The following is a 26,859-nucleotide window of genomic DNA, read 5'->3' on the forward strand; positions in this document are numbered from 1 at the left end:
TGACATTTTCTTCCCCTCTTTTCCAGCCAACCTTTCCTTTCGGAGGGATTGCTGAAAGGTTCATAGGTTGAGAATTTTACCTTACTTCTTTGGTCCAATAGCATGCTCATTTTCAGGTTCATAATTGTATTTTGTTTCTACTACAACATGTTTACATGCTTTAATGTTAAAAATAAAAAACATAATTTTCCTCATACCGTCTGTCTGAATATGCCTGCATTTACCCTCCATCTGAACTGCTCTGTTTTAACATATTTCACAGAATTGTGTCTCTTACGTCATTTAAGATTAATGAACTGTTTAAAATCACTTTTGGATTAGCTGCTGTGTGTGATCCCATTTTATTCCCTGCATTACAGCCATTACAGTCTTGCCACAACACACCTGTCCGGATGCTGCAAGCCGCTAGTGTGTCACAACTCAGAGTTTGAAAACCACTGTGCTGGAGGATAAATTGCAGAGTTCACAGTGTCAGACCTACACTATCAAATTAAGCCAGTTTTTCTCCACAGGAAATGTTTGCCCTAATGGCCAATTTCACTTATTCTAATGTAATCAGTAGACCTATTCACAGATGCATTACAGCAGGGCAAACACACACACACACACACATATACAGTATATATATATATTAATATTAATACGGTGGAGGGTCCGCCGTATTAAGTGCCATTCCAAACCAATCCCTGGGGAGTGGAAGTGGCTTATAAAACCCTCCAAGAACGAGCCTGCAATGATGCCGACGTGACCAGCTGACCTTACTGACGACGTACAATGCCGTTTTGTGTTCGTCATGGAACACGATCCAAAGGCAAGTTCTGTGCGACTACTGGTACAAAAATTTATTGTAAACTGCTCAAACTAAGAGGTATTTAATTTATTCTACTTTATTGTGATACAGACGTCAACAACATAAAGTAAATAGATTGTATTTAGGATCAAATATACCCTTATTTAGACTAGAAAATGGTAGACATGTTCATTGGATTGTAAATTGTTGTATATTGTATGTATGTATGTATACAGTATGAACGTATATATATAACACACAACATATATTTATTATTTTTACCCCTATCAGGAGCTATAACCCCGTAATGTATTATATCTTTAACTGTGCAATACTGACTGTAATGGAAAATATACTGACTTATGTAACATGTTGACTTTGCTCTTCTGTAATGGAAATGTGGTGAACTGACCCCGAAAGCACCCCCAGAAGCACTGTTTGCCTTTTGATCATGTATTGTATGTGTATTTTTGTTTTCACACCTGTCTTGCAGACAGGTCTAGACTAGTTTCAGGTACTGTAGAAGCAGGATATATCAGGCCTCAGGCCTAAAGTGTCTGAGACCCCTGATCAACTTTCTTCAAACACTCAATGTCCAAGGCATCAAAAAGTCAACATAGGATACTCAAATAACTCTCTGGAGACAGTCCAAGTATGATGCAAAAAGCAGAGTTTTTATTGTGTTCAATAATGGCAGAAAGAGACACAACCAAAACCTGAGCCGTTCCGAACACGACTTACTTCGGGGTTAACATCATAGCCTTATATACTAGACAGAGGGGCTTGATAACATTTCTGAGTTCTCTTGATTATATTGGTGTCCGGTAATTGCGTCTATTTTTTAAAAGATAATTGCCACCTGTTGTTGGTACAGTTGATTATACGAGCTGTAATTCTAGTCAAATAAGGAGCTATGGGAATTAAGGACCTTTCCAGACATATCACAGTTATGAATTACCTCTTAGAAGGCCTCATGAGGATTCATCAACAGCTGCAGGATGACGCCAGGGTCATGAAGGGACATTACTAGGAGCTACAAACATCACGACAATAACTATGATTATATGCTTGTCAATAATTCAACATGGTTATATGATCAATATTCTCTATCATTGTTTAGCACACTTTTACATGTTTTTAAGAGAATTACTTCTACAGTAAGCCTGAGTTTCTTAAAAACGTACGACTCACTTCTGTAAGCTAAGTAACCGCATCCTGCTTGTTAGGATAAAATAGAAGCCTCAATACATTTCTGGGTTGTTAGTCACCAGAACAGACTTGCAACTGTTTATGCTCTGTGTGTTTTGCTGAACAACCATTGACTGCAACGATAAATAAGACAAAGACGTTTATTGTTCCAGTATCTTTATTGACAGTTCTCATCTAGCAAGGTATCAGGAAAATTTCCAACACAAGACTTAACCGTGCAAGTAAAGCAGTAAATCAGCTGTGCAATAATCTGGTTTACTTTATTTATACAGTACATTTAAAATAATATTCTTATTTCACAATATTCTTGCATTCCTATAAATCCATGCATTTATGTTATTTGCATAGATCCTATTTTTCAGCATTATTATTTGCACTGTTATATATATTTCTTATTTATATTTTTCTTATGATTTCTCTATTTTTATATATTTATATTTATATTCTAGGATGGGAGCAAAACGTAGCTCAATTCCCCCAAGAGGATCAATAAAGTAATTCTGATTCTGATATTTATTTCCTTGCTGGAGAGAGGGAAGTTCGTCCCGAAGTGGTTGCTGTATTGATCCCCTCCACCTTAAAGGGACTATTTGTAACTTTGTACGCGCATAAATGTAGCAGGTCGTCACACATGCGCGCTCGCATATGCGCGTTCGCGTGTAGCCGCTGTACCCTCCTCCTCTGCCTGCTCGCCTTCACTCAGACAGCTCAGCTCGCTCCATCTCTAGACGTGAACGCGTGTTCACTCCACATTGCAGAAGAGTTAGTTTAGCTCTGTGAATATCTAGTGAATGTACAGGGGACGTTTATGCAGAAATAACTGCTGCAGCTCCTCCAGACCAACAGAGGTTTCCCGTGTCTTGGGAAGTAACGGAGCTCTACAGAGATTTACGTTGTCTTCTCGTTACCGACCGGGTGCAGGTGTCTCCTCTGCTCTCTCTGGCTGTGGGCGGAGAGAGTAGGGAGACACGCTGGAGAGCCCCTCTGCCTCAGCCTGCACTTAGGCAGGAAAAGCCAACACTAGGATCAGATCTAAATCATGTTCATGGAGAGACCTTCGTCTGGTCAGCTAACATTACTGCCAAGCAGCTGAAATATAGAGTGATATTGTGGTTTTAGCTGACGTGTGTCGCCTCACTGTTTTGAGTGATGCTCGTTCAGGTATATTGAGAGCGAGCAAGCGCGAGCCCGACGCTGACTTTCGTTGATTTCACGGCCACAGGTGTTGCTGTTAAGAAACATTTCTGGGCGGCTGGTTAGCTCAGTTGGTAGAGCGAGCGCCCATGTAACGCCAAGGCTCAGTCCTAGCAGCGGAGGACCTGGGTTCGAATCCGGCCTGTGGTCCTTTCCGCATGTCATTTCTCTCTCTCCCCCTTTCCAACACTCCATCCACTGTCCTATCAATAAAATACTTAAAAATCACCTTAAAATTTTACACTTTAAAAAAAAAAAAAAAAAAAAAAAAAGAAGCATTTCTGAAAGTTACAAATAGTCTCTTTAAAGAAGGGTGCTTCATTGAGCTGTGAGTGTGACTACAAACGGAGTGCACTCCACCACGGAGTGGGAGGGTGGAGGGGCCGGACTGGAATTTGGCCGATATTGGTGGCTGGACGGGAGGGAAGCAGCAAGTATCGCGAGAGTTGTTGTAAGTTTTTGCAGAACTCAGCTCAGCTATCACAATTTGCGTGTTCCCTTCTCGACAATGGCCGTCTGAGAGGCTGCAGCTGGAGGAGAAGAAGAAGACGAAGAAGACGAAGAAGACGACGAAGAAGAAGAAGAAGAAGAAGAAGAAGAAGAAGAAGAAGAAGAAGAGGAAGAAGAGGGAACCGGAGTGAACCCGCACACACTCAGGTAAACACTTTAATAATGTTTAACGGAACGGCACGCTTGGTTAGCTCCGATGCTGACCAGCTAATTAGCCGCTGTTAGCTTCGGCCAGCTGTTGTGTGGCTAACTGCTAATGTTGAACCCTTAAAGAGACATGACTCCGTCTTCCTTTTGGCAACTTTTATTCTTCCCAGTTCTGTTGAAGTTATCTTTTCACGAAGCAATCAGAACCGCTCGCACACATACGTAAACAACAAGCACGTTTTCTAATCGCGACTGCGCTGACTGATGACATCATCACACTCTGAACTTTGACCTTGCGATAACAACATTGCGCTGGCTGATGACATCACATCACTCTGAACTGACTTCTCGAAAATAACATAAATCAAATTGTAGTGTAGTGTCAGTAAAAGTCAGATTAGAGTACATTCCTCTTAGATAACTTAAATCTATTCCAGGTCAATAACATGTAAATTATAAAATATTTCTAGGTCGCAACACTAGCGTTAACCTACGGTGACCAGACGTTCCGGTTTGTCCTGGACTGTCCCAGTTTCAAGCGAGGCCTATGGAAGGAGGCTGGGACACGGGGCTGCGGTCGAAAAGTCACACAATTACGTCCTAACGTCTTTTCCTAACCACTTTTCCTTGACCTTGATGGAAAACGTCATGAGATTAAGGAAAGGTGAGAAGGACAACCACGGTGTTGAGAGGACTGGGTTGCGTTCGAATAGTCAAATAATTACGTCCTAACGTCTTTTCCTAACCACTTTTCCTTGACCTCAATGGAAAACGTCATGAGGTCAAGGAAACATGAGAAGGAGAATTCATAAAGAGTTAGGAAAAGACAACAGCGGTGTTAGGAGAATCCGACTGCTCCTTCACTAGGCTCCGTAATTATGATGCGACGCCGGCGGATGTTAGTGACGTGGGTCTGCCGTGGTGAAACTACAATGTCTTTCAATGACAGACTGCTTCACCCGCGGTGTGTGAAAGCGATACCACAGCTCCTTCTGCTGCTGGAACACTTTACATCAACAGATAATAAAGGATCATCTGACATAACGAGGACAACCGGTGAAAAATATCACTTCATTACCAAGGTTGGAATTGAAATAAACAAAGGAAGATAAATATAGAGTTAATTGTTCGAGTTATGGAGGTGTAGGACCATATACTTCTTCCAACTTCTTTTCGGACATGTAATATTAATTTATGTTGATTATTTGTTAATTGATTGTTTACTGTTCATTTTATTTGTTATTATTGTTTTGTTTTTTACTGAGGTATTTGTTACATGTTCGAAATAAATAATTAATTAAATATAAAGTGAAACGAAATGGTAGTCACTGTCCACTCATATTAAACATGAATCCCAATTAGTGTATGAGCGTATGAAAATAATATGCGAGATAAGCATATCGTTAAGTTTATTATCAGGAACGGCCAAATGGTGCGTCGCTTGAAATGCTGCGGCCGTAAGGAATTGTGGGATGTTATTCTCTCTTTCCCTTTGGTAAAGGATGGTCCAGTGTATCCTATGCTAAAGGAGATAAAAAAGGAAGCATTGAAGCTCCTTTCCTCAGCATTTGGTGAATTTGAACAGCTCTTGTCATGGCTTCTACTTAGGTACTTCTGGGTCATTTCACTCCGTTAGGAACCTTCCTAAGCAAAAAGGACTTTTCGAATGCAACCGTGTGTTGCGATTGGCTCAATTTCGGCGAGTGCAGACCAGACTTTACTGCGCATGTGCGGTACCCCAAAAATATGACGCGTTCATGACGCCTGACCCAGCCCCCTTCAATGGGCCTTGGTTTCAAGCTGGGTGTCCCGAGTCCCCGAGAATCATGTTCATTCATTCATTCATTTGTGCACATTATATATACTGTATACTATATACTGTATACACTGATCTAAAAAATTAAGGGAACACTTAGGCTGTATTCGAAACCCCCTACTACATACTACTGACGAACGCAGTATGTAGTAGACAGCAGTGGCGGCTGGTGGAAATTTGTCTAGGTAGGGCTGTGCCACATCCAATCAATTTCAGCAAACATCCCGGTATGATTTAATGCAAAAAGGTGAAGGTATCAAAAACACAATACTGCTTTGCAGTTAAATTATCAACAATTATTTTATTCCAACAGGAGCAGTAAAGAATGCTTAGAAAAACACAACAGTATAACATGTACTCAGTGGTGGAAAGTAACTAAGTACATTTACTCAAGTACTGTACTTAAGTACAATTTTGAGGTACTTTACTTGAGTATTTCCATGTTCTGATACTTTATAACTTCTAATCCACTACACCTCAGAGGGAAATAATGGTCTTTTTACGCCACTGCATTGATTTAATAACTTAAGTTACTTTACAGATTCAGATTATTAATACAAAATATAATCAACGAATAAATTATGTATTATTATAGATTAAACAACCCAGCAGTATATAAAGTCATTAAAATGAGCTCCACCTTTACCAGCTGCAACTTTAAAGGGATGAACACATTAATGCATCAATAAGTATAATCCAATAATATACATTATTCTCCATAATGTGTACTTTTATGTTTGGTACTTTAAGTATATTCATATGCTAATATTTTTGCACTTTTACTTAAGAAGGATTTGAATGCAGGACCCTTACTTGTAACAGAGTATTTCTACATGGTAGTATTGCTACTTTTACTTTAGTACAAGATCTGAGTACTTCCACAACTGCATGTACTATATTACAATATTAAACCTGTAATACATTAATAATGCTTTGTTTGGTAAACCAATAATGAAGTAAAGATCAGGGGAAGTAAGCATGAAGTGTAATTAGGAATACTGCTGTTAAGTCCTGAAGCTATACACCTGAATGTACAGAAACATGGACTCTAGTGCTCTGAGGTGTAGATATGGTAAACTCCAGCAACATTTCTGCTTCAAAACTCTCTCACCTTACTCAAAAGGCACAACCACAACCCATCCACAGATATTAATACTACATAAAATACAGTTAACAAGAACAATACAACAAATTTACCGGTCTCAATTAAATTGTGATGCCTCCATGACCAATTTAAGCAAATGAGACTGAGGACAACTATGTACAAGAAAAGTCAATGTGGTGAGAAAGCCTCCATATTTTTGACAGCCTATTTGTAGAAGAATTTTGCACTTCTCTCCTTCCGAGTGGCAAACCTCTCAATGACCTTCTTCTTAAAGTCAGGAATGTCTCTGACCAGTTTCTTCTCCATGGAGAGCATGGCCAGAGCATTAAGGTGATCCTTCATCGCTTCATGGGCTGGTGCTGCTGGTCAAGACTCAAGAGATTAATTTTATTGTCATTTCACTGAGTATTTGCATACACAGAAGGAAACGAAATATTGTTTCTCCCAGCTCCCGTCAGTGCATTTAAAAGGATAGAATAAATAAGTATTAAAATTAACAATACCTAAAAATAAAAAAATAAAATAAGTAAGGTTTCAGACACAATTTCACCCAATTTGCAGTCATACACCCAATTTGCAGTTGTGTTTAGCAGCAGAGAAAAGTGCATTTATGTCCATAGTAAAGTGCTGTTTGCATTACTGTTCCAAAAATTGTCTTTGACAGGTGACTAGTGTAGAAGCAGGATATCTCAGGCCTTGGGCCTAAAGTGGCTGAGACCCCTGTTCAATGTTCTTCAATGTTCAAGGTATCAGAAAGTCAATACAGGATACTCAAATGAATCTCTGGAGGCTGTCCAAGTATGATGCAAAAAGCAGAGTTTTTATTGTGTTCAATAGTAGCAGAAAGAAACACAAACAAAACCCGAGCCGTTCCGGACACGACTGACTGCGGGTTTAACGTTATAGCCTTATATACTGGACCGAGGGGCTTGTCCCCTCTTCTTAATATAATTTCTCAGGTGTCTCGATTCTATTGGTGTCTGTTAAACTAACACATTAGTCAGCAGTCACACAGGTATCATCTTACATCATCAGACTCGAATATGTCCGGTACTTTCCAACATCTATTTTTTTAAAGATTAAGTACCACCTTTTGGTGGTATAGTTTATTACATTTAGCTGTACTTCTAGTCAAACAGGAATTCTAGGATTTAATGGCACGTGCCAGGTACATCATGTGCATGCATTATCTCATAAACATACATTCAACAGCTGCCAGGTGAAGCCAGTGTAAGGCAGGGACATCTCTAAGATCTATAAATCAGGGCACAGTTACGTGTTGGTTAATCTTGTGTGACAAAGAGATTTTCCAAACAGACGGGTTAAAGCATAATAATACAATTTATTCCGAACAATTAATGTTGCATAAGTAAGATAACAGAGTTTACAGAATTCTGGATCCAATCAACGTGTCCCTGACAACATACAATGCATGGGTCAGTTCGCGAAGTCTGAACCCCGAGCTATCCCTGATCCAGCGTTTTTATGGTTTACACAATATCAATAGTCATGAGCTTATGGCACGTGATGTTTTTGCTGCATATCTTCTTTTTTGTTTCTTCTTCTGACTCCATCCTCCCGTGACCTTGTGAAAAGAACAGAACATGCAGTCCCGTGTGCCTCCCCCCTGTCCTCGCCCTTGAGTAGTTCAAAGCCTCTCCAAATGCTGCCGGAGATTATTACAATGTGACTATATAGAAATCTACAGTCACCGAATCACCTCCTCAAGGAACAAAACAGTGCAACAACAACTGAACAGCCCCAAGTCCTTCATTCCTTCACCCTGAGTTATGCCTTTAGAAGCTAATAATTGAGAGACAGTTATTGAGCAATCATGAAACAATACAACAGTTTTCAGCTTCCCTTATAAGCAGGTTATTTCAGGTCATTGTAAGCACTTTTGTACATAATAAATCCAACAAGACAGTCCAAGTCTGATGCAAAAGCAGAGTTTTTATTATGTTCAACAGGGGCAGCGAAACACAACCAAAACCCGAGCCGTCCCGGAAACTACTAACTTCGGGGTTTAGAGCATAGCCTTATATACAATACTAAGGGGATTGCCCCTCCTTCTTGATAATATTCCACAGTTGTCTCTATGATATTGGTGTCCGGTAATTTAGAGTTTATGGCTTATCGTCACATAACATATCATTTACCTCATCTGACCCGGGTATGTCAGGTACTTTCCAGCGTCTGTTTTTTAAAAGATAATTGTCACATGTTGTCAGTACAGTGGAATGTCAGCTTTAATTCTAGTCAAACGAGGCACTGAGGGAATTAAGGGCCTTTCCAGGCGTATCAAGTTTATGCATTATCTCATTAGGAGGCCTCATGAGGGTTCATCAAAAGCTGTAGGATAAAGCCAGGGTCTTGCAGGATAGCTTTTCTCCTTTAAGTGACAAGCCGCTCCTCTGAGCTTTTTATTTAATTTTTAATATTTCTATTAATCGTTTAACCTATAGCATTAATCGGTTAAAATTCTTAATGTCGGTTAACGGTTAAACGGTTAATTATTAACATCCCTATAGGCAATAGTGTCTTTCTAATGCTAATATAGGGATTAATGAGTTAGGATGGACAGAAGTAATCCATCTTTTAATGTCAAACTAATCCATAGAATTTAGATTTGAGGACCATTACAGTCTAACATTACATTCAGAAACCTTGAATTTGATCCGATATTTGCTGCTGATGTTTCTATCATGGGACCACCCCCAATATGCCCACAAGCAGGGACATTTTCATTTTCATAAAATTTTCATTTATAATTTATTTATTGAGATAATTATTTATGCAAATAGCATGGACAAGGAAGCAGGTGTGCTGCAGCAGCTCCTAAAACAAGCATGAACTGATAAAGTTTAAACTTAGGGGAAAACATTTTTGTTTTATCACTTTCTTCATGTGATATACAGGCTACACGTGTAGAACACAAGTAAGCTGTTTGTGGTGGGTAAGATGATTGTTTTTAATCTGTTTATGTTCATATGCATTAGTCCATTATTCCTTGTGATGCAGATGAGGTGTCTGCTGTTAGATGCAGCATATTTATATAAATGGTTTGTATTAGGAGAGTATATTGGAAGGTTAGTTGTTGTAGGGGCCTTCCTGATTTAGAGCTAGTCAAGGTAAATATATACCAGATGCTAGGTCAGCAGGGTCTTGGGAGTCCCTCTCCTAAAACCATATATGTGGGTCAGAGTTGAAGAGACATATGATGGCTTCGTAAAAGAGGTGTTTCTATTAAAACCATATGTGGAAACTAAGTATTTGACCAAAACGAGCTCGGTATTTAAGGAGCTGTCTGTATACGTTTGGGAGAGTTCTCTCATTATTCGGCTGGAGGCTCTCCAAGTAACGTGTTACTTGTTTACAATACTGAACTTATTGTAATAAATTTGTTATACAACTAAGACAGTGTCGGCGGAGTTTCTCTTCAAACATCTTCAACTGCATCACCACAGAAGATACATCAGAACTTGGCGTCACGAATTCAGGACGTGTTTGTGGCTGCGGCGCAGCTGGATGCAGCCCTGCTTTCCTCCTCTCATCCAGGGTGAGCCTACACCGTTACGCTGTTTGGGGGGGATGAGGTCTGACTAGAGCTGTCCCTGGCTGTGTTGGTTTTCAGCCACACCGAAATGATTCTGTGTGGGTGAATATTTGTCATGCTGTGTTGATGTTTGCGGGTGAAGTTCCGTTTAAATTTGTCTTATTCTCCATTGTTTTACTGCGTTGTGGGCAACGCAGTAGGGGGGTGTGATGGTAGAATAAGAGTTAAGAATAAAAAGTAGAAGGGTAATGTTGTGTAAAGGGTAAAGGCAAGGAGCCTAGCAATGAGTAACGTTAAGTGAGTTAAAAAACTATGCGGGGTTAATGAAGAAGAGAGCTCATAAACTTCTTAAACCATAAGACGTGTAAATTAACCGCTGCGTGAAAGTTGAATAAGTGGAATTTAAGGAAAAACCTGGTACCAGGTGTATAACCAGGAATAAGGATTAAAGGAAGCCGCAGATTTGGATTAAAGCCCTCTGAGAGGCGGTTTAGTACGGGCCTAAAACCTGAATATTACATCAGGTGAGTTCAGGTCGGTTATAAGCAAATAACTGGAAGTGTAGAGGAAAATATTTGTAGATAGACGCCCTCTCTGGCGTGAGCTGACGAGCCACGACTGATGCCGTTTTGTCAGATATTCTACACTTCAAAGGTAGCAAAAATTTAGATATAAGGAATAAAAAGGAATAAGGAAGCGGCAAAAGCATGCTTAAATAGGACAGTATGAATGAGTCGACTTTAGAATAGATTGTTGATTGTAATTTTGGTTTTGGTTTTGTTATATTTAGTGTTTTCGAAATTAAAGTTAAGTATATTGGCAGGCTGAAGAGGGATTCTCTCCTCCCCCTCCTCTCTCTGTCTCTCTGTCGAGAGAGACGTCAGCACTGCAGGCTGAAATTGTGTGTCTCTATGGGTGTGTGTGCTTAGAACACGAATACTTTGTTTTAGAAAGGTGGTCACTATTCCAGTGTTGTGTTTAGATTATGCGTTAGGATTAAGTTTATGGTTTATAAACTTTTTCGGGGACGTTTTAAATTGTTAAAACTCTATAAGCCTCATTGGAGGATATTAAAAATAAGAGTTAAAATATAAGCCCCGGAAAGGGAGATAGGAAAAGATTAGAGAAGATTTTATAAGTTTGATTTAAGATTGATGAACTTTTTCGGAAGACATTTAATTTGATAAATAAAAGTTATGAGCCTTTTTAAGGACATTTCTATAAGATTTAAATAATTTGCTATGAGCTTCCGAAAAAGACTTATTTAAGTTAAATAAGGAGAAGTGGAGAGATTAGTATATAACTCTGTGTAAAAGATAAATATGATAGAGAGGAATGAAGAGTGCTGAGTGAGTTATGATGGTGAAGGATTTGAGAAGTGTGGAGTGCATTGAGAGTTGTTTATGGTGATGATGAATGATATGGAATAATGCTTGGTGTTTAAAAGTGCAAAATATTTGTTATAAATAACCCAAAGTGCTGGCAGAAGAAAAAAAAAAAAGAAAAGAGGGTTGCAAAATATTATTGAACTAAATTGTGAAGAGAAAGATCTGATTTTGTTTTTTCCTTTGTTCCTTGCATTTGTGGGGGAGACACGGAGAGACGGGTGGAGCCTGAACAGTGTGTCACGCGGACCAATTCGGCGACGTCAGACTCCTACCCAGACAAACCTCTGCACAGGGCCAGTACTGTTTTTGTTCACGAACTCTTTCTATACCTGCTGTTTGAAAATATGTTTGTATAAGCATTTAGGATCATTGGAAGTTGACATCTATTGCTTACATTTTCAATTTGAAGTGGGGAACAGCACATTCTGTCTATATGTGCTATTTCAAAAGAAGCTTGGCAACAGACTGACTAGTTAAGACATTTAATTAATTAATGGAGTACAATTGGTGAGTTTAAAATTCTGTTGTGGATTGGTTTATTCTGAGCTGAACTATGTTGTGGATTCAATTTGAGATTGTTTTGAGAATTTGAGGTGAATAGTTGTGAGTTTGGATGTTTGTTTTGTTGCAAATAATAGCAGCCAGTGATAGTTGGTCCTTGGGGAAAGTGTTTGATTTTAGGGAATTCATATTTGGTTGGATTTTCTGACATTCTGGGACATTGTAATCGTAATCTGATTGACCTTTGGGGGTTAGATTGACATTGTGTGGTTTGGTATTGTGATTTCTTATCATATTAATAGATCCTCTGGGGTCCTTTAAAGTTGGCAAATTAATTTCTTTGGTCGGTTGACTGTGGCAAAAATAGTGATTCACAAATAAGTTGAACAAATAAATAAAATAAATTAATAATCTTAAGTGATTTTGGTTTAAGTGATTAACCTCACTTATATTGACTGATTACTTGATTGATTGATTGATTAATTAGTTGAATGTATAAAAAGCAATATAAAGTAGCTAAAATGTCAAAAAAGGACGATAAAACTTCAAAAGTAATCACGCCTCTTGATGTCGTTCAAAACAATAATCCATTAATAAAAGAGATCCCACGGATCTCAGCAAAATGGTACCGCCGTTGGACAGAGATAGATCAACCCTGGCCAGTGAAAGGGACCTTTAATCCTGATGTAATTAAAAAACTGCAGGTGCTTGTATCTACATATAAAGCGGAACAAAAAAGAGGGAAGAAGGGAGAGAAACGTAAAGAAAAGAGACAAACAGAACTTGCGATACTCCAGTTGTTTGAAACTGAGGGACAGAAGTGGACAAAGGCTGCGAAGGAGAAAAAAGAAGAAAGCATGGAAAGAATGGGAAAAATGGCCAAAGAAACAGAGAAACTAATGGCTGAAGTTAATTCATCTTTCTCACATACGAACCCAGTGAGGAAACCTCCACCTTATGAGAAGAATGTGGAATTCCAGGAACTTTATCCTCAGCTCCCAGTGATTAGTCAAGAGGGTAAATATCAGATTATGGATGAGGAGGATCGGATAATTGAATTTGGACAAGCTGAAACTACAATAAAGATGAATCCAAGTTCAAAAAGTAAGAAGAAAACAAAACGACTGGAAACAAAAGGAGGATTGAGGATCAGGAAGAAGAGTTTTGGAGACGACGTTGATCAGAGTGACTCGGAGGAAACCTTGGGCGGCTATGACCCTGCAGTCAGGCGGATACTGGCTAGAGCGGAAAAGAAAGGGGATAAGACATTGAGGAAAAAGGATTTAGGAAACGATAGCTCCAATGAAAGTGAGGATGGAGACTATGATGAAGACTGGGAGAGTAGAGGTGCTTCGGCTTCAAGAGGATCCTATCTGGGGACATCCAGTACCATGAGTGAAGACAGACAGAAAACTATGAGAGAAATCGAAAGAAGCATAGAGGAATGCCTTTCATGCTTGGATAGAAGTCCCAGCCCTGATCGCCAAGGAACGTTGGAAGAACAATTGGAGGAACTGTACATACAGAAAAAAGAGTTACAGAAGAAGAGCTCCCCAAAACCAGCTATGAGATATACATTGCGCTCAAGAAAAAAGAAGGAGACTGGAAAAATCTGTCCAGTCATTATCCGAGGACAGAATTTGGAGTATAAACCCTGGCAGAGCATAGATATGTCTGATATACTCGAGAAGTTACCTACTCTGCAGGATGGAGCATATCCTTGGATTTCAAAGCTGGAAGAAATCACAGTAGGAACACACCTGGCCATGGGAGACGTCAAGAGACTGTTGGCTAGCCTTCTTGGGGTCACAGGTATGGATGAAATTCTACAGAAAGCAGGACTCGATCGATATGTGGGGACTGCAGTGAATGATTCAGAACTGTTTGCTGCACATAGAGGTCAAATGTGGAGAGCATTGAGAGAAACATTTCCGACGAATGTACATCCAGATAATATCTTTATTGAGTCACTAGGACAGGAGGAGAACCCGAGAGCTTATGTGTCAAGAGCTCATCAAACATGGAGAAATGTTACAGGAAATGACCCGGACTTGAACCAAATGGAGCAGTCAATCCTAAGAGCCAAAATACAGAAGGGACTGCCTCTGCCAGTGAGGAGTAAGTTGGCAGAGGTAGTTGGTCTAGGAAGTATGGCTAAAGGTGTTTATACAGATCATATAGCCCATCAAGTGGAGCTATACAGGAAAAAGGAACATGATCAGAAGGAACAGGACCAAGAAATCCTCAGAAAACTCAATCAAATACAACTGGTGGACAATAAGAAGAAGGATAAGAAACAGGCTGTAGTTATACAGAGTCAGCCTCAGCTAGAACAACCATTGCCACCAAACCAGGATCCGTCACAATTGCCTCAGCCACTTTCGGTGGTTCCTGTAGCTTCATACCCACAACCAGTTTTTGGTCAGCCGCAGATCTGGAGAGGAAGAGGTCGAGGAAATTTTGGAAGAGGAAGAGGGGGAAGATTTGATCCATACTTTCAACAGTCTTATGAAGTATGTTATAATTGTGGACAGCCTGGCCATTTTGCCCGTGAATGCAACAAAACAGGAGGAAATTTCAGAGGAAATTTCAGAGGAAATGTCAGAGGAGGATTTCGGGGCCAATCAAGACCACCCAGGGGACCGGTGAACCCGTACAGGGGCCCGGAACCAGGATTTTAGAGGTGCCCGGAGAACTCGAAAGGGGGGTGTCAGCTGGTAGTATCAGGGCCGGAGAGAGATCCAACAATAGTGGTGAAAGTAAATGACCGACCAGTGGAAGTAATGGCGGATTGTGGAGCTGCTTTCACCTGTATTCGGCCTGAAGATGCTATACATCTCCCCATGTCTGGTCAATTGATTCGGACAATCGGGTTTGAGGGAATTAAACAGCTGATTCCTCTCACGAAACCAATTGAGCTATGCTATAAAAATTCAAAGACTACAATACCCATATTGGTATCAGAACATACACCTATTGCGCTTTTGGGAAGAGATGGTTTGTGTAGATTAAATTGTGTGATAAAATGCACGCCAGACGGCTGTCTGGTGGAAGTACCAAGTGATATGGGTTACCAAGCATTGGTGGCAGTGGAGACTGAAGCTTCTTCAGTATTTTGGATTGGAAATCTCAGTGCAGATCTTTTGGAGCCAGCTAAGTTGTGGGAGAAGTTCATTGTTGCAAACATGCCTGATGCAAGAACACCGGAGTATCCATATCATTGCACACTCAAATACTTCAAAGCTGCTGTCCAATCAAACTCATATAAATGGTTGAGCTGTCAACCAAAGCAAGTTCAACTTAGCTCTGGCTGCATAACTTTGGGACCGCAAGGAGCAGCTATGAAGATAAACAGAAATGAATATTTGGATAAAGAATTTGAAATTGAGAAGAGTGTGCCACATGTAACTCTGTTGATTTCTGAGGAGTATGAACAGAAGCATATAGGAGACATGATGGCAGAAGCGGAGGGAGCTATTTTTGCTCCAATAAAAGAGAATCTTGCCATCTGGAGAAGTGAAGACCAACGGTTCATTAAAATTATGATTTCTGCTCAAGGAGAAGGACAGCCACAAACTGTGAGGATGACACATGAGTCAATTTGCAGTGCTAAGATGGATTCGGACTCTAAGGAAGAAGAGATGATGCGACAGGTTCCAGAATGTTTGTGGTCTCAACATAGTGCTGATATTGGACTGGTGAAGGCAGCCCAGCCAGTGAAAGTTGATCTCAGACCAGGAGTCAAACCTCCTTGGAAGAATCAGTATCCACTAAAGGAAGAAGCAATTCAAGGGATCAAACCACAAATTGAAGGACTTTTGAAAGCAGGTGTGTTGAAGATAACGCAAAATCCTCAGAGTAACACACCGCTATTACCTCTGAAGAAGACAGATGACTCTTATCGCCTGGTACATGATTTGAGGGCAGTGAATGAAGTAGTAGCGGATTATCCAGCAGAAGTGCCAGATCCGCACACTTTGTTAGCCCAAGTACCACCTGATGCGACATTTTTTACGGTGCTAGATTTATGTGGTGCATTTTTCAGTGTTCCGCTCAGCGTGGAAAGTCAGAGTTTGTTTGGGTTCACGTATAATGGAGAATCCTATGAGTATGAGAGATTGCCACAAGGGTTCAAACATAGCCCGCACATTTTTAATAAAGTGTTGAAAGATGATTTGGCGGGACTGGATCAAATATTAACGAGCACTGTTATTCAATATGTGGATGACATTATCATTTGTTCACCAGATGAAGAAACATGTCATAAGGACTCAATTAAACTGTTACAGATATTGGCTGAGAAGGGACACAAGGCTTCTCAGAAGAAGTTGCAGTATTGTAGGGAGAAAGTAGTTTATTTGGGTCAAACAATAACACAAGGACACAGGAGCATTTCAGATAATCAGATTGATGCTATTCGTAAGGCTCCAAAGCCCAGAACAGTTAGGGAGATGATGACATTTCTTGGCATTGCTGGCTATTCCTCAGCATGGATAGAGGATTATGCTAGTTTAACAGGGCCTTTGAGGGCTATGATTAAAGATACGGGGAATGCTAAACTTCATTGTAATCTTTCTTGGACACAGGAAGGCCTTTTGGCTTTTGAAACAGTCAAGCAAAGGTTACAGGAAGCTCCAGCATTAGCGCTTCCAGACTATTCTAAGAACTTTCTGTTGTATGTGTCCACTTCAATGGGAGGTAAATATGCATGTGCAGTGCTTTGTCAGCCAACAGGTACGGGGACAAGTCCTCAGCCTGTTTCTTATTATTCCACTGCATATTCAGAAGTAGAAATGGGGTTGCCACTGTGCTATAGAGCAATGGTAGGAGTTTCTTTGATGTATGATAAGGCATCATCTGTCACAATGGGGTATCCGGTGACAATCCTTACTCATCATAGTCTCAGAAATCTTTTGAACTATGGTAAATATACATTGACCATGCCAAGGCTTAGAGACTATCATAGGCTTCTAGAGCAAGAAGATGTTACCTTAGCAAGATGTGCCACAGTGAATCCAGCTGAAAATTTGCCAACTCCAGAGGATGGTGAACCGCATGATTGTGTTCAAGAAGCAGAGAAATATTCAAGGCTTAGATCAGACTTGCAAACCTTCCCATTGCGTGAGGCAGATTTGGAGTATTGGACGGATGGATCTTGTTATCGTGTGGGAGATAAGTTGAGTGCGGGATATGCTATTGTAAAAGCTCAAGCAAAGGGTTTTGTTGTAGAAAAGGCTGAAGTAATACCGCAGCCTGCATCTGCACAGCTTGCAGAACTTGTGGGGCTAACTGAAGCATGTTTGTTAGCAGAAGGTAAGCGAGTGACAATTTATACAGATTCTGCTTATGCTCACAATGTGTGTCATCTGTTTGGATCAGTGTGGAAGGGCCGAGGGTTTAAGAAAACCGATGGTTCTCCAATACAACATCACGCTCAAATAATGAAGTTGTTGCATGCTATGATGAAGCCTAAGGAGATAGCAATAACTAAGTGTGCAGCACATAGAGCGGATTTGTCAAGAGTCACACAAGGTAATAAAGCAGCTGACGAAGCAGCAAAAGCAGTTACAGGAGCAGATAGAGTGGGTAAAGTTTTGTTGGTTACTCATGAAGTGGATTTGGAAGATAGAATCACACTTAGGGATGTGATTTTAATGCATGATGCTGCGTCTGAGATTGATAAACAGTTGTGGAAAGACAGAGGTGCCACCCAGGATTCTACAGGTCTTTGGAGAAATCATGAGGGGCTGATAATAGCTCCTCCAGACCTGTTAGGTCTAATGATTCAGGAGGCACATGGGTTAGCTCATGTTGCAAGGGGGGAAGTTAAGAGAAAGATTACAAAGGAATATGGTTTTTGGGCACCGTGTCTGCTTGAACAGATTGATTATGTTATTGGCAGGTGTATAATCTGCCTGAAAAATAATGTTCGGAGGGGTGTGATAGTTCCACCTGGTCACATTCCGACTCCAAGGGGTCCTATGCGTGAGCTAGTTGTGGACTATGTTGACATGATCAAACCAGTTGAAGGGAAGAGGTACATGTTGGTTGTGGTAGATCGATTTTCAAGATGGCCTGAAGCTTGTCCAACCAAGCGGAAGGACGCTCAGTCAGTTGCCAAGTTTTTGTGTAGAGAGGTCATAAGCAGGTGGGGGCTTCCAGATCGGATATCCTCAGACAATGGGAAAGAGTTCGTTGACAAGACAGTGAAATTGATTTTGCAAAAATTAGGAATTAAACAGCGTCTTGGTGCAGTCTATCACCCGCAAAGTCAAGGAATATGTGAAAAAATGTGAGTTTTGAAAAATCGGATTCTTAAAATTTGTCAGCACACAGGCTTAAATTGGGTAGCAGCACTTCCATTGGCTTTGATGATATGTCGTTCAAGTGAGTTGCGTGATTTGCACATGACACCGCATGAGTTGGCCACGGGAAGACGGATGCCAACACCTTGTTTGCGCACTAGTGGAAAGGGACCAAGTTTGGCCCTTTTGGAAGATGAAATGAGAACATATGTTGCATACATGGCTAGTTTGCACAAAAGAATATCTACATATGTTTCTGACAGGCAAAGGAAAGAGGAGGTGCAGGAGAGACTTGATGAGCAAAAGAGGAGTACAGTGCAGCCTGGAGACAAGGTATTTGTGAAGGTCTTCAGGAGAAAGTGGTATAACGAACGACGGGAAGGACCATTTGAGGTTGTTCGCAGTACGGGAACTGCAGTTCAGGTTAAGGGATCTCCAACTTGGTATCATTTATCGCACTGTGTTAAAGCACCCAGAGAAGAGGTACAACCCTCACAGAGTCGAGATGACTCTGTGGAACAAAATGAGGGAGAACATGCAGCCGAAGGGCAGATGCATGAGGATCTCCAAAGTCAAAGTCAACAAGGGGGGATTGTCCAGATTGTGGAAAATGTTGATGATGCTGAGCATATTTTTGATGATGTCAGTAATGATAATGTTGATGATGGACAAGAAAAAGCATTTGGGGACATCAAATTCCAATATGTCCCAGAAACAACAGAGCATGTTTCAGTGGAGAGTGAAACACCAGAGGATGCAAAGAGATCTGACTCCGTTGCGAGAGAACTCGAAGGTTCAGTTGGAAAAAGGAGTCCCAGGCCAGTCCGGAGGAGGGTCAAACCTCTCCGTTATGAAACTTAGGATGGTAGAGAATGTGTCACAGCTAACAACAGAGGTGCCTAATAAGATTTTTACGACGCCAAAACCTGAGGAGATAGTGGTCAGATCCAAGCTTGGAAAAATGGTTATTCTTCCTTGTAAATGTGGAATAGGAAATAGCCGTATTAACTATTTTCCCAAGTGGGAAAATAGTCGTGGAGAGGATGTGGAGTTGATACCTCCTGGAAACTACGGTCCGCCTTATAATCAAAGGAAGTACTTATTGTACAATGATATGAGGTATAAGACAGTTGTGGATGATTGTTCGCTTGCTGTGCGCAACCTTGCATGGGAAGATGAAGGGGAATATATGTGTACATATCGAGAGCCAGAGTTTAAATTTGTTCCATCTAGCCACTCTTGGATTGAAGGTTACGTAAGTCGTAAGGTGAGACTTATGATAACAAACCTAAGACCTGTTGAAGCAACCACTGCAAAGGTAAATAACACACGGATAGAGGCTGCTACTTTAAATTTGAAATCAATAAATAATGATAATGCGTTCAATCAGAGTACTACCTTGGTGACAACATTAACGCCTAGGAAATTGGAGAATGTGACACAGACACTTGATAAAGTATCCTTGAAAGTGAAAGAGATGGTAAATGAGAGCCGGAAGTCTATGTTAGAGATGGGGATTAGTGTGAATAGTAGGAAGGAAATTGAGGAAGTGAAGGTTGTAAAGTCATCTGAGACTGTTCAGAGGAATATTGTAGATGTGGGAAAGGAGTTTGTTGACTCGGATCAGATATCACAGGAGATGTTTGAACAGAACCATGTATTGCAGAAGAGAGAAGCTAAGTGGAAAGCATATGGATTTGATGCTTCAGTGTTGGGAATTGTAGACCCATGGGCAGGTAGAAATTTATGGTTTCAGCAGTTAACACACTCAATGAGATCAATCAAGAAATTGAAGGGTCCATGTGTGTTGAAAGTACCAACACCAGGTACATGGCCTTCAATTTTGGAGGCGGTACCGGAACCATTAACTACTTCATGTCAATCTTCTGTACTGTCATGGCTCTTGTATCAACAGCAATCATCAGTGGATAAAGTGATGGCTTTATCAGTGAACCTTTTTAAGCCTAGATTGAATTGTTCTTGGTTGGCAGGATTACCATATGTGGATTTACTTGAACAACATGAAAATGTGACGACAGCGGTACCTGATCCGATGGAAGTGAAACCTGTGAGGGCAAAGTACTGTTTTTGCTCAAATGAAACTAATAAGGGGTCTGGAATGTTTATGGGAATATCAGAGTGTGATGGTTATATGATGGATTTAGGAAAGCGTGAGGATGAGGATGTGAATAAGTTGTATGAAGTGATTTTTCAAGTGTCAAAGCGTAAGCCGAGTAGAACTTTGATGGTAGAACATCAAGTTTTGCCTGGTAATGTGACTATAGGCAATTTCAGGGATATTTGGTGGATTTGTGGTGAAAATGCTTATTTATTTCTACCATACAGGTGGACAGGATGTTGCTATATGGCAACACTGAAACTCCCATATGAAGTTTTTTCTGTCCAGAAGGGAGAAGCATCTGATGAGGCTCAATCTAATGTTGCTTCTGGAAGTAGGAATAAAAGAGAATTAGCGCAATTTCATAATCTGGAGTCCTACCATTGGAGAATAAGCATAGGAGAAAAATGGGGAATAGGATTGTTTCCATGGTATGGAGTGACATTTTTGGCAGATCATATTGATAACATTACATACACCTTACAGGGCTTTGCAAACGAAACTATAAGAGGTTTCGAAATGTTGTCAAACACCCAAAGGAGCCATAGATTGACATTGTTAAAACACGACATGGCTCTTGATTATATTTTGGCCAAACAAGGGGGCTTATGTGTTGCGTTAAATTTAACGGGAGATGCCTGCTACACTTTGATTCCTGATAATTCAGATAATATAACTAATGTCATAGATGCACTGAAGCACATAAGAGATGCATTTGGTCCATCAGAAGGAGCTGGTTGGTCTGCAAATAGTTGGTTGCAGGAGAAATTAGGGCCACTAGGAGCAGTGCTAGTTCAAATTATGGTAGCAGTACTTGTATCGTTATGTGTGATGTTTTGTTTTTGCACGTTACTGTTGACTTTTGCGAAGGCTATGATATTGAGATGGGTTGGTGTAGTGATGCCAGGAGATCAGGTTCAGATGCCATTATTAGAAAGGACTGATTCGGACGAGGATGAGAAAGTAATGATGGAAGGTGAACTGGTGGAGAAATATCCATATTAACCACATTTAACATACTTATAGTTTTAACATTTATTTTAGAAGTGTATTCAATGATTTGAATTGTATGTTATTTCTACAAAAGATACTGGTTGGTGTTTTCTTTTTCCCTTAAGAACAACATTGGGGGAGGACCGCTATGAAGGCGGTTGATGATTCAAGGATCCCAAGCTGTTAAGGGATTCAGAAAGTATAATAAGGACAATCAAAATGAATGAAAGACTCTGAACAAGGACATTGTGAAAATGTTCAGAGTAAACATGTCGTCACTACTACATTGGGAATCGACGTTGCAGAGGAACTACAAGCTGATAAGTTCCGGTGTTTAGAAAATATAAAATGAATAAAAAATGAAAAATGATGATTGAAAAATGAAATAACATATATGTATTGTATGAACGAAATGTTATTTTTTGCATGATAATCTGTGTAATTTATCATGTTGGATTCGATACATTATGGGGCTAATATGTTGGGACCTCAGTTTTTTCTTTCTTTTTCGGTCCTTAGGGACATTGGGGATAGGCAGGGACAGGTCCATTGGAAGGTACGATGGGTCGACCAGCCTAAAGGTGGACATTGTTTTGAATTTATTTGCTGAGGTTTCCATATGTATTTGCTTAACATTATATTATTATGTAGACAGAGTAAAATTCCTCTTTTAATTGGGTTGGAGTACCATATGTGGCCGCCTAGGCAGAGGGGCCGTGAAAGAATTTTCCTGTCTAGATTGTTTGAGGGACACTTCAGGAGAGATAGCTGCCAGACAGGTTTTTCACTTTCACACTCTATTAAATATTGCTGTAGTGTTAAGATTATGTTGGAGGAATTATCATTTTTGACACCATTGTACACATGTTTGTTCATATTCTGTTTATCGGGACTTTAACTAGTCCCGAAGGGGGGAATATGAGGTGTCTGCTGTTAGATGCAGCATATTTATATAAATGGTTTGTATTAGGAGAGTATATTGGAAGGTTAGTTGTTGTAGGGGCCTTCCTGATTTAGAGCTAGTCAAGGTAAATATATACCAGATGCTAGGTCAGCAGGGTCTTGGGAGTCCCTCTCCTAAAACCATATATGTGGGTCAGAGTTGAAGAGACATATGATGGCTTCGTAAAAGAGGTGTTTCTATTAAAACCATATGTGGAAACTAAGTATTTGACCAAAACAAGCTCGGTATTTAAGGAGCTGTCTGTATACGTTTGGGAGAGTTCTCTCATTATTCGGCTGGAGGCTCTCCAAGTAACGTGTTACTTGTTTACAATACTGAACTTATTGTAATAAATTTGTTATACAACTAAGACAGTGTCGGCGGAGTTTCTCTTCAAACATCTTCAACTGCATCACCACAGAAGATACATCACAGACTCTATCACGCACGACAACATCTAGGAAAGAGAGAGAGAGAGAGTTTATTTGAATTTGAATTTGAGAGAGGACAGAATTGTAGATGTGATACAAAAACTTTCTTTGATCATGAAGCTGAATGTTAGTCCAATTCTCAGCCGTGGGTAGTTACGGGTGAATGCGCGGTTTGAATGCGCATCGACAGGTCCGTGTTATAAACGTCTAGTGTATGAAATGTCTGTATCGTCACTGCGCTGCATTCTTATAAACTATGATAATCTGGTCACATCTCTTGTCCAGGCGCCGTTTCACTTCCTCTTCCTCTCATTGCATTTCTCACACTCATAGAACTGTGTGAAGTCCAAGTCCAAGACAAGTGGGAGTCCAACAAGGCAAGGGTCCAAGACAAGTCCAAGTCCAACAAGGCACGAGTCCAAGACAAGTCAGAGTCCAACAAGGCATGAGTCCAAGACAAGTACGAGCCTAAAAAGCACAAGTCCAACACAAGTCTGAGTCCTACAAGACAAGAGTCAAAGACAAGTCCAAGTCCAACAAGGCACGAGTCCAAGACAAGTCCAAATCCAACAAGGCACAAGTCCAAGTCCAACAAGGCAAGGGTCCAAGACAAGGCACAAGTCCAAGTCCAACAAGGCACAAGTACAACAAGGCACGAGTCCAAGACAAGTCCAAGTCCAACAAGGCACAAGTCCAAGTCCAACAAGGCTCGAGTCCAAGACAAGTCCGAGTCCAACAAGGCACGAGTCCAAGACAAGTCCGAGCCCAACAAGGCACGAGTCCAAGACAAGTCTGAGTCCAACAAGGCACGAGTCCAAGACAAGTCCGAGTCCAACAAGTCCGAGACAAGTCCGAGTCCAACAAGTCCGAGACAAGTCCGAGTCCAACAAGTCCGAGACAAGTCCGAGTCCAACAAGTCCGAGACAAGTCCGAGTCCAACAAGTCCGAGACAAGTCCGAGTCCAACAAGTCCGAGTCCAACAAGTCCGAGTCCAACAAGTCCATGTCCAAGACAAGTCCGAGTCCAACAAAACACGAGTCCAAGGCAAGTCAGAGTCCAAAAAGGTACGAGTTCAAGGCAAGTCCGAGTCCAACAAGGTACGAATCCAAGGCAAGGCACGAGTCCAAGGCAAGTCTGAGTCCAATAAGGCTCAAGTCCAAGGCAAGTCAGTGGACTCCGGACTCGAGTACTACAGCCCTGGTCAAAAGTTCCACATTACTGTATGTGGGAGATTGATTGCAAGAGATTCGTCAGGTTTCACATTTAGGCCTTTCAGGGCTCCAGATGATCTTCTTAATTTAGGTGCTGCAATAACACATTTTAAGAGTTACCTATTAGTCTTTGTTACATTTCTCATTTCGATTGAATACAAACAAGAAGACTGTTGTGGTCCACTGAAAGACAGCAGTTTAGCTTCATATTGCTCATTGGACCATGTTATCAGCACCACATGGATGGGAGTAAAACCAGAGGAAACAGCAGTACCTGAATATCTCTGTGTGCTTTGATTTGTAGTGGGTCCAGGACACCAGAGTCCAGCAGTCAGAGTGGAGACCTGCTGGATCTCAGAGACCAGGACCAGTACCAGGAGCACCATAAGAGCGAAATGGAGGAGGACCAGCAGAACACGGACCAACGGAGCAACAAGGTCCCCAGAAGACCAGCAGCAGGCTCGTCCTCTGATACCACCGATGTTCAGGTCGGTGTTATTGACTTCATGGCTTTATAACGAAACTAAAGACACGAGGAAGTTACTCTACAGATTTCACTCTACAGATTTTTAAAACTAAATCTAATCCACTAATAAATGGTGATGTATTATTATAAATTAAACTACCAGCAGTATATAATAATAAATGCTGATGTATTATTATAGATTAAACTACTGGCAGTATATAATAATAAATGATGATGTATTATCATAGATTAAACTACCAGCAGTTTATAATGATCAATGATGTATTATTATAGATTAAACTACCAGCGGTATATGAAGTGACTAAAGAGAGCTCCACCTTTATCAGCTGCTACATGGTGAGTGTGTACAGAGCAGTGTGTACATAGGGATTTGCAAACACTGTGTGGGTGCGTCGGCAGCATATGTTTCTGATAGGGGTGTTCATAATTAACCGTGTAACCGTTAACTTCTTTCCATGTTGGATGTTTAGTTGGAGATTGCAGGTCAACAGTAAATGTCAACAGAACAAGTGGTGTACATCATCTGAAAGCTGGGAACCTGAAGATTAATTTGAGATGCAGCTCAGCACTGTGTGTCAAGTTTTTCTAGTCATGAATCAGAAATGTACATGAATTAATTAATTAAAATAAATAGAAAGTGTATGAGGGTTTAGAACATTATGATGGAAGTAAGTGATGGGTTTATACAGCATCAGCTGGCATTCAGCTGATTCAGCACACACTCCCAGTTGTTGGGCCTATCACTAGCACACATTGTACTACAGTAACAATAACACTTACTCACCCAACGAGTGATATATGATACCAAATCAATCATCCATAACAAAGTAAATTACAGACATGTACATTTTCTCCTACATTTTGGCTGCTCAGTTACGGCAAATATCATAATCACTATTATTTAACGTAATTACTCGTTGACATTACAAACGTCATGCATTTTAGAAAGAACATTTTGTAGCTTACATTTTAAAGTTAAATGCATCTAATCTGGTGCACTTTGAGGGTAAAATGAAGAGTCTAGATCTGTGAAGAACGTTGAGCTCTATGACGCCCTTGGAGAACAAAATGATGGGTCAAGATCTGTGAAGAACTTTGTGCTCTCTGATGCACGTTGAGAGCAAATTCAAGAGGCTACATCTTTGAAGAACTTTGTGCTGTCTTGAAGAGGCTATATCAATGAAGAACTTTGTTCTCTCTGGTGCACTTTGAGAGCAAAATGAAGAGATAAATAATACAAATAAATAATGAAAGTGTATAAGGGCTTAAAACATTATGATGGAACTATGTGATCGCCATTCCCATGCTCTATTATGTCACATAAGTTGTTAAAGCAATTTTTGGTACAATAACAAATACTCACCCAACTATTAATATATGATACCAGATAAATCATCCTCAGCAAAGCATATTACAGACGTGCATTTCCTTCTACATTTGGGCCGCTCGATTATGGCAAAAATCATAATCATGATTATTTAAGGCAGTTACTTGTTGACTTTATAAACATCATGCATTAAGAAAGTGCATTTTGTAGCTTATATTTTTAAGTTAAATGCATCTAATCCAGTGCACTTTGAGAGTAAAATGAAGAGGCTAGATCTATGAACTTGGTGCTCTCTGATGCACTTTGAGAGTAAAATGAAGAGCATAGATCTGTGAAGAACGTTGTGCTCTCTTGAAGAGGCTAGATCTGTGAAGAACATTGTGCTCTCTCAAAGAGGCTGGATATATGAAGAACTTTGTGCTCACTGTTGTACTTTGAGAGCAAAATGAAAAGGCTAGATCTATGAAGAACTTTGTGCTCTTTGGTGCACTTTGAAAGCAAAACGAAGAGGCTAGATCTGTGAAGAACTTTGTGCTCTCTTGAAGAGGCTAGATCTATGAAGAACTTTGTGCTCCCTTGTGCACTTTAGGAGCAAAATGAAGAGGCTAGATCTGTGAAGAACTTTGTGCTCCCTGGTGTACTTTGAGAACAGAATGCAAGATCAAGATCTGTGAAGAATTTTGGGCTCTCTGGTGCACTTTAAGAGCAAATTCAAGAGGCTAGATCTATGAAGAACTTTGTGTTCTCTGGTGCACTTTGACAGCAAAATGAAGAGGCTAGATCTGTGAAGAACTATGTGCAGTCTTGAAGAGGCTAGAGCTATGAAG

At 40.4% G+C, this 26,859-nt stretch overlaps 2 protein-coding genes across 4 annotated transcripts in view; both read left to right on the plus strand.

Annotated features, from left to right (window-relative positions):
* The first annotated feature begins 3,571 nt into the window (after nucleotides 1-3,571).
* The window catches only part of LOC119482059 (zinc finger protein 420-like), a 49,442-nt gene continuing 26,154 nt past the window's right edge, over nucleotides 3,572-26,859 (plus strand). For 2 of the 3 annotated variants that reach the window (XM_037759447.1, XM_037759448.1), the window contains exons 1-2: nucleotides 3,572-3,850; nucleotides 24,523-24,706. In XM_037759447.1, coding sequence (XP_037615375.1) covers nucleotides 24,614-24,706 — 93 coding nt within the window. In that variant the 5' untranslated portion in view covers nucleotides 3,572-3,850; nucleotides 24,523-24,613. The remainder of the gene's footprint in view (nucleotides 3,851-24,522; nucleotides 24,707-26,859) is intronic. The other variant, XM_037759446.1, reaches the window with a different exon arrangement.
* On the plus strand, nucleotides 17,809-22,018 carry LOC119482070 (endogenous retrovirus group 3 member 1 Env polyprotein-like). Its single transcript, XM_037759469.1, has 3 exons — nucleotides 17,809-17,812; nucleotides 20,072-20,076; nucleotides 20,632-22,018. Exon 3 carries the CDS (start codon nucleotides 20,641-20,643, stop codon nucleotides 21,643-21,645), a length of 1,005 nt encoding a protein of 334 aa, XP_037615397.1. The 5' UTR covers nucleotides 17,809-17,812; nucleotides 20,072-20,076; nucleotides 20,632-20,640; the 3' UTR covers nucleotides 21,646-22,018.

Source organism: Sebastes umbrosus, chromosome 22 (assembly GCF_015220745.1).
Source record: "Sebastes umbrosus isolate fSebUmb1 chromosome 22, fSebUmb1.pri, whole genome shotgun sequence".
NCBI lineage: Eukaryota > Metazoa > Chordata > Actinopteri > Perciformes > Sebastidae > Sebastes > Sebastes umbrosus.